The following is a 16,496-nucleotide window of genomic DNA, read 5'->3' as shown; positions in this document are numbered from 1 at the left end:
AATCCATTATTCATACTGCTCTGTGTGGCAGTCACTTCCCTGATTCCATTGTAGAGATAAATTTCTCTTCTAAAGGAAGGGCTGGCCTTCACACAGACTTTTTAGCATTATAACAAGTCAGCTTAGGGGAGTGACCTTTTGTTTTGTTGTAACTGAAAGAGTTATTCTGGTACAACCTCTATTGTGGCAGCAGCTATACTGGTATCAACGTGCCTTGCACCAGTGTAAGTATCAGGCTTATTGCTGGTTTCGTGCCCCATTAAACTTTCCTGTGTGAAGTGGAACAGTGAGAAAATGGGACGTTAACTTAAATCTGATCAAGCTGGATATAACAGGACTGATTCTCCTGTCATTTGCACCAGTGTAAATGAGAATTAACTCATTGCAGTCAATGGAATAACATAAGTGTAAAACCAATACGCTGTGGATCAGGCCCACGACGCATATAGTGGTTTTCTACAATTACTCTTGATTTATATTACTATACATGACGTCAGATTAAAGGCCCATTGTGGTTGGGAGAAGAACAGACAGTGCTGTAATTATTAAAAGACCACTGTAGCTTTCTGACGCTGGCGCTAGTTTTGGTAATCAGTTGCAAGACTATGGGTTTGAGAGGCCCACTGAAGCATTATTTTCTACCTACAAAGGATCCTAATGAGAAAGACAGATCTCTTCACCTCTTCTTTCATAATACTAAACAGGAATATAATTCTGCAGATGCTACAGAATCCATCTGCCTACAATGATGATATCTGGAAAGGACTGAAGTTTGAAATCTGAATTCAGTTCTAATCGATTCTTGCACTGAGGGAGTATGACATATTTATTCCACTGCCAAGCATGGTGTGGATGTGTAATTTATCCTTGCTTCCACCTCAATGATCAAAGAACAGGGACAACCTGAGTCCCTGTATAAGGATCTTCAGTTAAGGACTAAAGATGCAAATGATTTTTTTTTAAAGGAAACACATTTAGTTGTATATTGATTTATGTATGATTTAATAATCTATAATTCAGATGCTACTATGCATTAAAATGTCAGTCCCACAGTTCCCTGTTTGAGTTAGTATAAGGGTTTAATAAACCACAGAAATCTGAAATCATTTGTAAAATTTATTAACCCTGATTATTACAAGAGTTTGGTAAAGCAGGGAGAATCCTGGTCAGTCTTAGTGTTGCTTTTTATTAGGATTAATTACAGATATGAATGGAGATGAGTAACTGACAAAACAACTAAGGTTTTTATTTTTTCTAAATCTGAAAAAAATTAACAACATAAGATTGTAGATACATCCTCTGAATTAGTAGTATAGTGGAGATACTAGCGCCCCCTTGTGCTGTATGAATAGTTTAAGTATTTTTTTTGTTATTCTACCTCACCAAGCCAAGGAAGAAACTGTGCTTTAAATCATTTCAAGCCTTTGCATTTTAGCCTTTTAATTTACATTAATAATATGCAGCCCAGTCTGAAGCATAATCTTAAAACAACTGATTCTATTATGCTGCAGACCTTGCTAATTACAGCATAATGACAAACTACATAAGGTTTGGTTGGTATTTACTTTTAAATATAAATTTTATCAAAATATGATTTTTTTCATGACTGCTTTAAAGCTCCGTAGCTGAAAATTCTTTGTTCACTGCTTTGCCACAAAAACTGCATTCCTTTCATCACATGCATTTACTCTGCTATTCATCTTTTTCACTGCCACTTGCTGACCTCACCTATACTTCCTCTCACCCCCATAGACTTAAAAATCATTCACATGACCTCCCTTTAATTATAATATTACAGATTGTTTCTCAGTGACCTTTACAGTTACCTACTAACATCTAATGAACAAATTCTGTAAATGATACACCTCAAATGTACACAAATGTTGCCTTTAGCCTTCAGCATGGCCCTCTTTTGATGGCCATATAAAGGAAAATAATGAGACATCTTTACTGCAAGGGAGCTCAGAGAGAGTGGCTGATTCTTCAGCAGCCAAGCATAGTCATTACTTGGATATTCCAGCAGGTAGAATAGACACTGGATCTGTTTGCACTTCAGCATCAGACATCCGTTTCGGCCCCTGAGGAGGAATATATAGAAACGTAAAAATAATTGAACAATGCCAAAGAACAATTACATCTGCAATTATGTTTTAGTTCTTTGCAAACAGATATTTCCATTGATGTTACTTCTCTTCTCCCCTCAATTCTCCTCCTTCAATCAGTTTTAAATACTACAGAGAGCTGGAGCCACATCTACACACTCCCCACAATGGGAGTAAAATGGTGCAAGCCACAACTATACCGCAACATGGCTGTTGCTCATTCTCTCTGGTTATGGTTTTCAGAGAACTTCACTAACCAACCATGCTATATTATTGTGGTTCTAGAATAGCTCTCAGTAAAATATCATTGTCTAACCTGGTTACTGCACCCAGGGCCGCCCGGGGTTGGGGGGGCAAGTGGGGCAATTTGCCCCGGGCCCCGCTGGGGCCCCGTGAGCCCTGGCCCAGCGGCGGTCCAGCTCTCCGGTGGCATTTTGGCGGTAGGAGGCCCTTCAGTGCTGCCGAAGACGGGGAGTGACTGAAGGGCCACCTGCCACCGAAATGCTGCCGAAGACCCGGACCGCCGCCGGGTGAGTACAAGCGCCGCAGCTCCCCTGCTTTGCCCCAGGCCCCCTGAATCCTCTGGGCAGCCCTGACTGCACCCATACTAGAGCCCTTCAAATGGGCTTAGGAGTTCTGCTCCCAGTTTAAAGGAACATTTACGTATATAGGTATTTGAAAATGTCATCATGATATTGCGTTTGGAATGCCCTGTCTACAGTACAAACCCAACTGTTTTGGTAACTGTTCATGACACGCCTCTGTCCCGATTATAACAACCATGGTTGAGTTGCATCAGCTCTATTCACAACACAGACATGGCTCTGTCTTACATTAGGTGAAATTTTCCAAGCAGGTAAATCATACTGTAAAGCCAGTTTTAGGTAATTTGGGGTGCCCTGGCCAATTTTTAGTCATCTTGAAACCAGCACAATAAGTAGAAATATGCAAAAATCAGTTGAATAATTCTGAAGGACAGGCTTCTTAAACAGTCTAAATCCAAACCCATGTCTAAACTACACAGCTAATCCGTTTTAAAATTTAGTTTAGATGAACCAGATTTAAAACCGGTTAAAAGATTTTCTGCAGTAGACCAGTGCCATGTGATAGCTAGGCTTACACAGCCATACCGACTAGTCTGTCGAACTGTGTGTATTTAGTATGTACTAAATAATCTAGACATCTAGACATCTATCACTCACAACTTCAGCAGTGGGTCTATTGCCTGGAGAGGACGTGCACACAGGGTGGCACCAATAATGCATGGAGAATTGCACTCTGGGACACACAGTTTCACAGAGAAGTGGGAGAAAGGAAGACTAGCCAAACTAGTCTCACAAGCATGGTTAGGGAATCCTCCCCCTTGCTCGTGAAGCAACAGCAGATACTTTGACATTAATCCACGTGACCATGTTAATGATCTGCTGGCCATTTTATTTTTCTTGTTCTAAAAAATTGCAGCATAACACCCCTCCACCCTTAAGAATCACCTCCACCACCTCAGTTGGCCAAAGAGGGCACTGTTCTATCCTGTGCAATCTATGTTGACCCAGATGCAGGCAGGTGCGACTCCAGTGATTGTAACTGAGTTGCACCTGCTTACACCAAAGTTGAATTTGAACCACTGTGTCTAGAACTAGATGGTTTCTAACTGGTTATGCCCTGCAGGCAGCACAAGCTGTCTTTTTAAATGCATTGACATTGGTAGTTGACCATAATTATAAATCAACAACACAAAACAAGCTAGTCATTCCAAATTGAGCCAGTAAAAAGAGTCTGAACATCAATTAAAAGATTTCCCAATGTTAGATGATTAGCTTGAAGTCTGTCAGCTGTAACTGTGTCTGTGCAATGCATGAGTACATTAACTTGAGAAATAAGATACTATCGTTTGCCTTGTTTCCTATAAATACTGCAGGCGGGAAGTGAACTCATTTTGACTGACTTAGCACACTTACCAAATAGCATCATTTATTAATGTTTACCTATAGTGCATCCTGATCGCTGCGCTCATTTTCAAAGTGGCTTGCTAAATAAAACTGGAAACTGGAAAGGACGCTGGCCTGTGATTCTTATTATCTAGAATTTTCAAGGCTGTTGTGTCTATGAAACAAAGTGTTGATACCTCTGTTTTAATAAGCAAGTTCCAGATCTGCCCTCAGATACATGGGCAGGCATGGTTCCCATTGGTCCAAACTCTGCTCTCAGTTATTCCTGGGCAGCTCCTTTGAGGGCTACCCTGGAACACATTTAATTTGGATTGTATCTAAGTGTGGGATCAGGAATGTAGTGATAGAACGGCAGTTCTGATTCAGAGCGCACTCATCAAAAGCATTGCCTCCGCGCACACTGTACTGAAGATCCTGATTCAGATCGTTCCTGAGAATGTTTTCATGTGTGGAATACCTACAGGTTCCATTTATTTTATTTTGAGTTGTCCTATTTCCGAAAATCAGGCTATTAATCCCAAGCTTTAGTAAATGTACATTTTCCTGATTCTCACTCTACCCTAAATTCCTTTGCAGTTTATGTTGTGAATTCCTCTTTTGCTTATGTAACAGACACAGAATTGTGTAGCTTTTTTCAGTGAAATTCAGATAGTCAGTGACCCTTGTTCTCTGACAGACCTGTACTATCGGTGCTGTAATTTTGTCTAATAGCATAATCTGTTCCACTAGTAGCTAGGAACAGATGCCTGATCTCAACTTTCTAATCTAGTGCATCCCTGCACATTCCGTTCCCTTTATACTGTATCCTTTTCCAGAAGAATCAATACTTTCAGTGCAGAGTGTTTTTTAAAACAGCTGGCCAGAATTCAGGGGACAACCCAGTGGACTTTGCCATGAAAATGCACAATGGAGACAAGTAAGGTCTAGAGAACCTCCACTTCTGCTAAAATATCTTCTATCCCCATTTTATCAGTCCAGAGCTCAGCACTTTATCAGAGAAACTGTTACCAGATTTCTGGACTGATGCTTTGAATGGACGATACTATGAGTGGTTTATGTATAGTCTAATACTCTGAGTTTAACCATTACAATTTGTGGTGTTGACTTTGCCACTTATTTTGGTTGGGTCTCCTCAGAACTATCATTGTTGTATTGTAAAGTGTTGGTCTTTGGAAGGATTGGGGATTGACTTCCTTAGACATGGGTAAAAAGTTGAGTCATAAATGTCTGAAGGAGTGGCATTATGCTGTCAAATATTTCAATCTGGGGAACACTTCTGTTCTGAATATTTTTCCTGATTGGAGAGGTCAAAACATCCTCTCCTCTGTGCAGCAAGATCTGGTAGTGGATTGTCTTTCCCAGTTGAAGAGCTAGCCAACTGGCCAGATAAACTATACATCTAAAACCTTTCCACTATATACATATATATAAAAGGAGTTATTCTGCTCACAGAAGAGGAGAGATACCAGAGTATTTTAGGGCTCTGTTAATGCAACAGAAAATGATGCACTGCATGGCCAAAATATTATCAGGCAAGAGAAATACAAAGTAACAAAGAAAAATATCTCAGAGACTCTCTCTTTCTATTCTCCCTTCACTTTACTTGCTTGTAGCAGTATCCCTCTTTTTCTGCACACAATCTCACCTCTCTTGGTGCAAAAGCCTTCACTACTCTGTGTCTGAGAAATCCTCCTGCCTCACTGACTCTCATATAAAAGCAGGTAAACAAACCAGCCCGGACCGCCAGGGACTTTCCCTGAACAAGCGGCGGACCCGCTTTGAGAAGCATTGCTTTAGATCAAGCAATAGAAGCGCACAGTTTTACACCAGAAGGTCTCAGGTTCAAATCCTGCTGTTGGCCAAAGAGGGATTGGTTTCAAATATACATAATATGAGCCGAGTTTTCCAGACATGTGAGCACACACTGTATGCTTGTCAGTCATGTGGTGCATACACACACATTTATATACTTGTGCATATTGGGGACTTGCACACAGATTTGGGTGGGTGGGAAAGTACACACGCACTCGGGAGCACATGTCTAATAACTAGGACCAGTTTGTACAAGATACAAACAGTAGGTATAAACGAGGTCCTGCTTCTCCCAGAGAATGCTGAGCAACAGGATCTACCCTTGACTTCAGTGGGAGCTGCAGACAGGGCTTAATTTGTAATGAAAGAGGTGCTGGGGCTCAAGCAATTTTTTACTTTCATAACTGATGTGGCGAGCACACTGGTGCTGGGGCTATGAAGTGCCAAGCCTAGAGGTGTTGGGGCTCAACCCTGGCAAGCCCCAGCACAAATTAAGCGCTGGCTGCAGATGAATGGAAGTCAATGGAAATTGTTCTACTCAGCATCCCTGAACATCTGGGGTGAAATCCTGGCTCCACTGATTTCAATGGCAAAATACCCCCAGATTTGAAGACGGCCAGGATTTCACTCAAGGCCTCTAAATGATACATATATGTTAAACAGGGGGAAAAAAATTGTAAGTGGCTTCATTATTATGAAGAGATCATGCAGAAAGAGTTAAGTTTCTTTCGTTCTCCTTCCCTGGCCAATATACAAATTTTTTGTAATGAAAATAGCACAGTGTAGGATAGATCACAATTCTGTGAAATGACTGTAAATCAAACACTCCTTATGATGTGGAAAAACATCTGCCACAAACTGAGTCATATTGTTCTGAACAACAGCTTAACTTTATAAAGTAATGTTCGAAAAGGGCTAGTTTTCAAATCAGTGTCAATTTAAATTCTGTTCTACTTGCTTTTTCCTCTTCTGGGCAGTGGTGGTTGGCTCCATTTTATTTTCTTTCCTAGCCACCTTATGAGCAGAGCCGGGGGGAAAAAGGGTTTAAAATAACCTATCACAACCAGATTCATTACAGCTAAAGTGGCCTCATCGTTTTGTGTTCTTCCCAGCAGTGGGTATTCTTGGCAATGTCCATTTGGGATGTAAAAAGATGTGGCTAGCCTTGGATGAGGGTCTGAAGGCAGGAGTGATCCCATAGCACATTGTACTCAGTCTCTCAGTTGTGGTAGGGAGAGCGGAACAAGTTGCTTCCTGCCAATTGATTTTATGAAAAGCTACTAGGAAATGCTTGAGTCCTCTGTTCCTGGCATTGGTTGTTTAGAGAGAAGGCTTCTTAACAGAGGCAAGTGGCTATCTGTGAACTAGCTTTTGCATTGCTCGCCATGAGAGAGACAGTGTCGGTGAGGTAATATCTTTTATTGGGCCAACTTCTGCTGCTGAAAGAGACACGTTTTTGAGCTACAGAGAGCTCTTCTTCAGGTCTGGGAAATGTAATCAGAGGCTCCCAGCTAAATACAAGGTGGGACAAATTGTTAAGCATAAGGAGTTAACACGTTGCAAGGGACTATTCACAGTGAAGTGGGCAATGAACGCCTCTGCAGTCATAGGACAAAGGAGGATTAGTAGATTGCAGATTGTTGTAATGAGACATAAAATCAGTGTCTCCGTTCATGATTTTTAATGTCTAGCAAAGTTATGAATTTTAGCATCTTTTGAAGGTGTGGTGCAGCTTTTCTCTGAGGATGAGGACTGAGAGGTCAGATATGGAGAGTGATAGTTTTGTAAAAAGCGTTCACCCGCAGGTGATAGGGTATTTCTGTCTTATCATTTTTTTCTGTGTCAGTTCATTTGAGAGCTTAGTGGTTGTCTGGTTTTACCCACATTGTTTTTCTGTGGGGGACTTAATAAAAGATATTACCTCACCCACCTTGTCTCTCTCATATCCTGGGACCAACACAACAACAACAACAACCTTGCTCGCCAAGGCCTCACTAGATGAATGAGAGAAGGGAAGCAGAAGGAGCCATACCCATTTTATACCCCGAACAAGCACTAGATGCGCTGGCATCCCCCAAGCTCATGAGAGTTCAGATATTCAACAAAATTTTCCCCAAAAATCTAAATTTCAGGGGTGTGAAATGCCACAAAATAAAGCGGCAAAGAAAAATCCACACACACGTTCCCAAGATATTTTCCATCTGCTCTAATGTTGATTGGCAGCTGTGTTCCCATTTTCCCCTGCCTCTGGCTGAAAACGTGCTGCTGCAAGGCCCTGATCCTGTAAGCTGCTCCATGTAAGTGGACTCCAGTGCCACCCCATTGAAGTTAATAGCGTGAACCAGTGCAGGGGTCTGCTCACAAGAGGCAGCTTGCAGGGTCGTCATTTAAATCAGCTGAATCCCGATTTAAAAGCAAAAATTAATTTAACGTACTAAGCCCTTAAAAAAGCCTCCAAACGACTGTCTCTTCTCTATTTTCTTGAGGGGGGAGTCCTTCGCAGTGTCTCCTCCATTCTGGATTGAGGCGGTGGTTGTGGTTTGCTGTTCTCTGGAGTCTTGCTGATCTTGGGTTTCCTGTTTGCTCAGCTCTGTTGTAGACGTTTTGTCTTTTGAACTCTCCTTGCTCTTCTGGCCCACAGGTTCACTTTCCGTTGGGGCGCCTGGCCTCTCTGTGGAGCCTGATGTCTAAAGCAGTTTCAAACAATGGTTATTTTTAGTGGAAAATATAAACATTTTGGCAGGAGGTTCATAAATATAGTAAAAATCAAAGGCCACCTCCAATGTACAGAGCTCGGGCCTGATTCAGCAGCCGTTACTTAGGACAGTAGCCCCAATGAGACTGAGATCACTTATGCGAGTAAAGACTGAGGATCAGGCCCTTTCTGCATAGCCTTTATTTTTATATATTTCTACAGTGAAGCTTCTTTAGCAGGCAGCAGCACGTGATTTAAAAAAAGAAAAGACTGTATATTTATAGATCTAGAGAATTACATGCATGCTCTCACAGCTGCAAAGATATAACGGTCTCTGCATCCCAAGCTGCAAAGTCACCATAGAAGCTCGAAAGTGCAAGGGAAGGAGCAATAAAGACAGGTAGCAGGGCGCCTGAAGCAGAGGTAAAAATATTCCATCTATAAAATTACAATACTCCACCAGGTGATTAACAAGCCATGATTTGGCCATGGAAGTCCAGTGCCATAGAAAATGCTGCATGGAATTGCAAAAGGAGACACTGTGAATTCCTTAAAACACAAACAACATTACAGAGCAGACAAATAGAGTGAAGGCAAGAACTCAAACTGAGAAAACAACTGGAGAGGATCAAAGTTCACAAATCAAGATTCAGATCTGAAGAACAAATGAAATAACATGATGATTCTGTCAGTTTATGTGGTTGCAGATTACTGGTTACATTTGTGCTAAAACAGTTGCTTGCAAATGGGAATTTCTTTTTGCATCATATAAGACTTGTCAAAACTATATTGACATCTATTCAGTTAAAAAGAATCATGGTAGTGGAGCATACAAATTAGACATATTTAGGCCATCTGCAAATTTGGCTCTTGCAGCCTGGAGATGCTCCCAGGGTTTAACAAATTGCAGTGTTGCCAACTCTTCTGATTTTATTGTGAGTCTCATAGTAGTGGTTGATTTTCTTAAAGCTCCATATCCTGGAATCATGTGATTACAAGAGAATATCAGCTATAATTAAAAACAAAGTAAGTCTTTAGTTATCATGGTTACAGAGAAACTTCAAAGTATAAACTGAAAAGGCTCAAAAACCAGGAGACAGAAAAAGAACCCAAAATCTATTATTAAAAAAAACCTTCATGATTTTTAAGCTGATCACATAATTTTGGGGGCCTGATTTATGATTTTTGAATTCCTGGGGTTGGCAATACAACAACTGGTCTATTTCACATAAGTCTCTCTTTCCTTTTCATCATAGAATCATAGGGTTTGAAGGGACCACAAGGGTCATCTAGTCTAACTCCCTGCCAAGACTGCAGGATTTGTTGTGCCTAAACTATCCAAGACAGATGGCTATTGAGCTTTCTTTTGAAAACCTCCAGTAAAGGAGCTTCGACAACCCCGTTAGGCAGTCGGTTTCATTATCCTACTGTTCTTACAGTTAGGAAGTTTTTTCTGAGAATTAATCTAAGGCTATGTCCAGGGCTGCCCAGAGGATTCCGGGGGCCCGGGGTCTTCGGCGGCGGGGGGGCCCTTCCGTTCCGGGACCCGCCGCCGAAGTGCCCCGAAGACCCGCGGCGGGAGCCCCCCGCCGACGAATTACCGCCGAAGTGGGACCCACCGCCGACGTGCAGCCCGGTCTTCAGCAGTAATTCGGCGGCGGGGGGTCCCCGCTGTGGGTCTTCGGGGCACTTCGACGGCGGGTCCCGGAACGGAAGGGCCCCCTGCCGCCGAATTACCACCGAAGACCGAGCTGAACTTCGGCAGCGGGTCCCGCTTCGGCGGTAATTTGCCAGTGGGGGGTCCTTCCGCCCTGGAGCGGAAGGACCCCCCGCTGGCGAAGACCGGGAGCGAAGAAGCTCCTGCGCCCTCTTGCCCTGCCCCCTCTGGGCGGCCCTAACCCTATCCACCCCCCCCAGAACACCCACAATCCAACCCCCCCCATTCCCTGCCCCCTCCCCCAACCTCTGCCCTGACTGTCTCCAGGGCTCCCTGCCCTTTAGCCAACCCCCCCGGCCCCAGCCTCTTACCCCCGGCTCCCTCCTCACGCGCAGCCTCAGTGCCTCGGCTGAACAGCCGCAGCGTGCCTCCGGCGGCGCCTGAGCCCCGCCCCGCTCAGAGCCGCGTGGTGAGGGGGCAGGGCTGTGAGCTCCGGGCCCAGCGGAGGGAGCTGAGCTCAGCCCGGAGCTCCCAGCCCCGCCCCCTGACCATGCGGCTCTGAGCGGGGCGGGGCTCAGGGGCCCCGGCGGAGACTCGGCGCTTGATGCGCTGAGGCTCCAGGAGAGGGGCGGAGGCGGGAGCCTCCGCTGTTCTCTTGGGGGCCCCTGCGTTGCCCGGGGCCCAGGGCAAATTGCCCCCTTTGCCCCCCCCCCCGGGCGGCCCTGGCTATGTCTACACTAGCATTTTTGTCAATAAAACTTTTATCGGTCAGTGATGTGGAGAAAAAGACACCCTGCCCCCCCCCGACCAAAATAAGTCTCATCGACAAAAGTGCCTGTCTGGAGAGCGCTGTTGGTGGGAGACGCTCTCCCACTGACATAGCTACCATTGCTCATTGGGAGTGGTTTAATGAAGCCGACAGGAGAGCTCTCTCCCTCCAGCAGAGTGTGGCTACATGGGACACCTTACAGCAGCACAGATGCAGTGGTACAGCTATGCCACTGTAAGGTGTGTAGTGTAGACAGAGCCTAAATCTGCTATGGTGTAGTTTGAACCCATTGCCTCTTGTCCTGACCTCTGTGGCAAGAGAGAACTTTTCTCCATTTTTTAAGGCAGCCTTCCAAGTATTTGTCCTCCCTTAATCTCCAAACTAAACATACCCAGTTCAGCCTTTGCTCGTATGGCTTGCATTCCATCCCTTTGATCATCTTTGTTACTCGCCTCTGGATCCATTCCAGTTTTTCTACATTCTTACTATATATGTACAGCTCACACCAAAATCTTGCAGGTCAGAGAACCTTTGATTCTATATCCATGCCAATTCCCCTGCTGTTTAAGACTGAACAACTTAAATCCTTGACTAAGGCTACATCTACACTACAGCCTATGTTGGCATAATTTATGTCACAGGGGTGTGAAACCTCCCTCCGCCAGCAACATAAGTTATAAAGACACAACCACTCATGTGCGCAGCGCTATGTCACAGCACAGCTTCTGCTGCTGGCGGAGGTGGTTTTATGATGCTGTCAGGAGAGCTCTCTCCTGTCAACATAGAGCATCAAGTCTTCACCAGACACGCTGCAGCAGCACACCTGTATTGGTACAGCTGTGCTGCTGCAGTGCTGTCCTTACAGACATGGCCTCAGTTATAATGTCTTTATTTTCAGCTGTGAACCGTTGTTCCTTTTCTTTTGGGTAGGTAGTATGTCTATGTATTGCTTGATTGTATATTGATTTTTCAACCTTTATATAAAATCAAACCTATATCATTTCTCTGGAATTCCCTCATTCTGCTGTGGCACATAAGCAGACCCATCAAATTTAGAGCTATAATCGGGTTGATAATGCAGTTTGAGCAACAGCACTATACACCATGCTGAGGCCAGCTGTGTCTCATAGGAAAAAAGAATATTCTTAAGGCAAACTCACAGCTCTTCAGGAACTGCCGGATTTATCTACACAGACACTACACTGTATCTTGTAAATAATTTCATATTGGGTAAAAAAGCTGGTTTTTATGTGTTCCGTGGGCACCCAAAACTTACAAACAGGGTTTCTGAGGGTGAAAGAAATGCAAGGAAAAGTGCTGCATAAAACCAAATTTAATTCTGTCTATCCTTATCCTGACTAATTTCAATGTCAAACAAGAAGCACTCATTTGCTCGCCTCCTGCTTTGTTTGACAAGATACTTGTCCCTCTTATTTGCCATAGATTGCTTTTTGAAATGTCACTATTTAGTGGATTGGCAGACCTGCATGAACAACTAGAAATAATCAAAGTACAAAGGTTCTTGTGCTATAACATGGGATGTGTCTGAGGCCATGTCCACCCTACAGGTGTATGGTGGTATAATTGCTTCCATCACTGTAGGAATTCCAGCTCCCTGGGTGATGGTAGATAGGTTAAAAGAAGCATTTTTCCATCGACCCAGCTGCATCTACATCAGGATTAGGTCAGCATTGCTAGAGCAGTCAATGGTGTGGATTTTTTCATGCACATGAGCACCATGGCTATGTTGACCTAAGTTTTAAGTGCAGACTAGGCCTAAATTCCAAGATGTGAGGACAGAGTCTAGCCCTGATTAACACCCTCTGAAATCAATGGGATTATACAGGTTGTAAAGTTAGGGCAGATTCTGGCCTATCATGTTTATTCAATTGTGTGAGTTCCTGACAGTTATTGTAGTTTTTCAGGCCAAATCCAAACTGGCTTCAACGGGACTGTTCTGATAAATGTAGCAAGCAGATTTTGGCCTTTGATGTTACTCAGAAAAAGCACTTTAAACAATATCGGTAATATTTTTTTTTCAGACAAAGCAGAAAAAAATCAGATAATCTCTTTGAGGTGTTTCATATTAATCTTGAAAGGCAGGAAATTGACACATTTAATATTGATGGGAGTGACATCAGGAAATACAAACTGAAACCTATGAATAATGAACCATGTTAATGTTTCTCATTTTAAAGGTTGATCTGCATCTGACAAACTGTATTACCTCTTTTGGAGTTAATTTACTCCCACAGAAAAAAGTAATAAAAAAGATTAACAGGATAGTATTTTTCCTGTCATGTTTTACTAAGGCTTGATTAAAAGATTTTGAAGTCAGTAAAAAGATTCCTGATGACTTCATCGAGCTTTGGATCTGTCTCCTTATGAAGTTATTTCCCATATAACATGTCAGTAATGAAAAGAGAAATGGAATCAGAGCATTCCAAGAAAAGGTACAAAAGATAAATTAAGGGAGGTGTTTGATACAACAGCATAACCAGTTAAAAACAGGCAAAAATATTAAAATAAAGTGAACAATGGACTGATTCTCCTCAGTGTAAGTGAGAGGAGAATCAGGCCCAATATATACACGTTTTTTCTAGAAATATGGTAGGTAATTGGTAGCAACTGACAATTTAAAAAAAAAAAAAAGAAAAAGAAAAAAGGTACAGAATATGAGTCCAGGACGGTAGTCATCTGAGAAGCCTCATTGTAAGTAAAGAATTGTTAGCTTATAAGAGTAAAGGTTTCAGAATCAGACCTTGTCTCTTCTGTGATCTCTATAAGAGAATAATCAGCTAAGATTAGCTTAAACTATCAGCGGATGTTACACAACAGAAAAACACTTTCCTGATGATAAAAATGAGACTGAAGAAAGAAGGTCTGATAGGTCAAGTTTCATCACAGCTTTAATTTTGCTACTGAGTTACAGAAAACCATAACAGTTCATACAGGGCCAGATCCTGAGCTAGTGTCAGGTGATTGAGCTCTAGTGACTTAAATGGAGGTCTGCTGATTTACCCCAGCTGAGGATCTGGCTCATAGTAAAGATGACAGCTTTTGAGTTTCTACTAGAAAAGTCAGTGATTTTATAAAGAAATCTTGGCACAATAAGGAATATAAAGGGACACGATCGGGTAGTTTTGGCTCACGCTTTCGGTTTTGTTTAAAGAAAAAACAAAACAAAGAAATGTTTTCCTGATTTTTGTTAAATTTTAGTGAAAGTTTTTGCTTTAAATTTAATTCTTCTTCCATAGTGTTTGTTGGAAAATAATAATCTCTCCAATAGTGCATGTGAAGCACTAGAAAATAACTGACTCAAAAGGTATCTGTTTAATTTCACTGTTCAAGGTGATTGAAGTGCAGAAGTAAACAAATAGCATAAAGGTTGTAAAGGAAAATAGGTTATAAAAATTGGTTCATTTTACTAATTATTTGATTATGAAAATGAAAAACATTGAATTTTTTTTTAACCTTCATTCATCCTTATTAAGCAACAATGAATGGAAGAGATTCCATGGACCTGATACCATCTTTTTACAATCAGTGATTTTTTGTACTAAAAAGCCAGTCAGAGATATAAGCTACAGTGAAACCCATCACCAAGAGATGAATAAATCCAAACACTTACTTGGTGACTGGGGTCTGGCCCATTTACCTCTTCTGAACTGGTAGCCCCTCCATCATTTTTGACTGACTAAAATAACAAAGGAATATAGGTCTTCCAAGCTTTAAGCATCAATTCAATATTAACTCAAAAGTCTAACGCAGTGGTTCCCAAACTTGTTCCGTCGCTTGTGCAGGGAAAGCCCCTGGCAGGCTGGGCCTGTTTGTGTACCTGCCGTGTCTGCAGGTCCGGCTGATCGCGGCTCCCACTGGCCGCGGTTCGCTGCTTCGGGCCAATGGGATCTGCTGGAAGCAGCACGGGCTGAGGGACGTACTGGCTGCCGCTTCCAACAGCTCCCATTGGCCCGGAGCAGCGAACCACGGCCAGTGGGAGCTGCGATCGGCTGAACCTGCGGATGCGGCAGGTACACAAACCGGCCCGGCCCACCAGGGGCTTTCCCTGCACAAGCAGCAGAACAAGTTTGGGAACCACTAGTCTAAAGGCTTAATTTAAGCACATAATTCTTAACAGTGTAAATGCAAAACAAAACCATCACATCTCAAAGAATCTGCAAACACTATTGAAATGGATCCCCTTCCATGGCTGTATCTCCAAGGTAAATTTTTGCATATGTATTTCAATGTAGCTCTGTAGTCTTTTGGAAGGCAATTTTCCTGTTGAGGGCTGTACAATATGAACAGCGTCTCACTGGATTCATGATTGTGCAGTATGATAAGTGGGATGGATGGTGCTATCGTCCCTGCCATCAAAGTTAACTAGGGATGTGATTCTGGCTTACAGCTCTGAGACAACTCACCTTTATAGGATTATCCTCTTGAGAGGTTGTACTTGTACTTTATTTCTACATATGTGCTTAAAGCTGCGGCTGACAATTAAAACCTGTTGAGATTTGCACATTTTCACCATTGCTGTACATTTCCCACCCCAAATTACGTATTCTGTTTTATGCCTTAACTCTCAAAGGAGCGTGTGCATATAGGCAACAACCTTTCTTGGCCTCAGCTCTTCTTGGCCAGAATAATCAAAGTAGATCCTGAGGCTGTAGCACAGGCAACATGTTCAAAGTAAACCTTGACTCTGAATTACATTTTAAAAGAATGATCCGATGTACCCATATTTTTATAAGGTATATAATTAGTTTTATGGATGGATATGACAAAAGGATTCGTTAAAATTTGAGTTAGGTTTTAGATTGGAATTAATAATTAAAAAAATTACTAGAACAATGTAAAAATATGTCAAAGGGTCTGATTGGGTTCTGTGTCCAATATAACATGGTATTCTGTTACGCATTGCTTAGCCATGGAGTGTAAAGTGAACCCCAGTATTTCAAAGTTCCCAAGCTTGAATGTCATTTTTCATTGCATAAGTGCAATGAAAACAATGAAAGGATGTGACTTTTGCTCTAAAGATAGACTAAGCGGATTTGTGGTTTTCTGCAGCTTGTAGATTTATCACTTGCAATACAACTTTATCAGCTCAATCCTGAGTGCAATCTCGTAGCAAAGATCTCTTTTTGGTGTATGATTCTTTTCTTTTCTCTCTAGCTGTTGAAAATCAATACTAAATAGGAGTTTGTTCAAAAGCTAAAGATTTTAAAGGGGTTTATTATGGGTAACCAAATTTGGGGAAAGCATTATTCTCTTAGGAACACGTCTTGGCTTGGTTGATCAGTTACCTAGTTATGATGGTTACTATCTGTGGGAGAGGTTGAAGAAATGGGAGAGAGGAAGCAATGTGTGATCTTTGTTACATCAAAGTTAGTACCCTAGCTGTATAGCGATAAGATCCAGTTTGCATTTCTATTTCAGTGACTCTTATTCATATATGTTTAAGATGAATTTTAACAATAAGTAAGTTTACCAAAATATGAGCCTTTATACA

At 42.2% G+C, this 16,496-nt stretch overlaps 1 protein-coding gene across 1 annotated transcript in view; it reads right to left on the bottom strand.

Annotated features, from left to right (window-relative positions):
* Positions 1 to 1,111: 1,111 nt before the first annotated feature.
* Positions 1,112 to 16,496, bottom strand: part of BCAS1 (brain enriched myelin associated protein 1) — a 94,828-nt gene continuing 79,443 nt past the window's right edge. Inside the window, 3 exon segments of the mRNA XM_044984630.1 lie at positions 1,112 to 2,078; positions 8,299 to 8,550; positions 14,616 to 14,681. Of these exon segments, the coding sequence (XP_044840565.1) occupies positions 2,004 to 2,078; positions 8,299 to 8,550; positions 14,616 to 14,681 (393 nt within the window). The 3' untranslated portion in view covers positions 1,112 to 2,003.

Source organism: Mauremys mutica, chromosome 13 (genome assembly GCF_020497125.1).
Source record: "Mauremys mutica isolate MM-2020 ecotype Southern chromosome 13, ASM2049712v1, whole genome shotgun sequence".
Classification (NCBI taxonomy): Eukaryota; Metazoa; Chordata; order Testudines; family Geoemydidae; genus Mauremys; species Mauremys mutica.
This window is presented reverse-complemented; position numbering and strand designations above follow the sequence as displayed.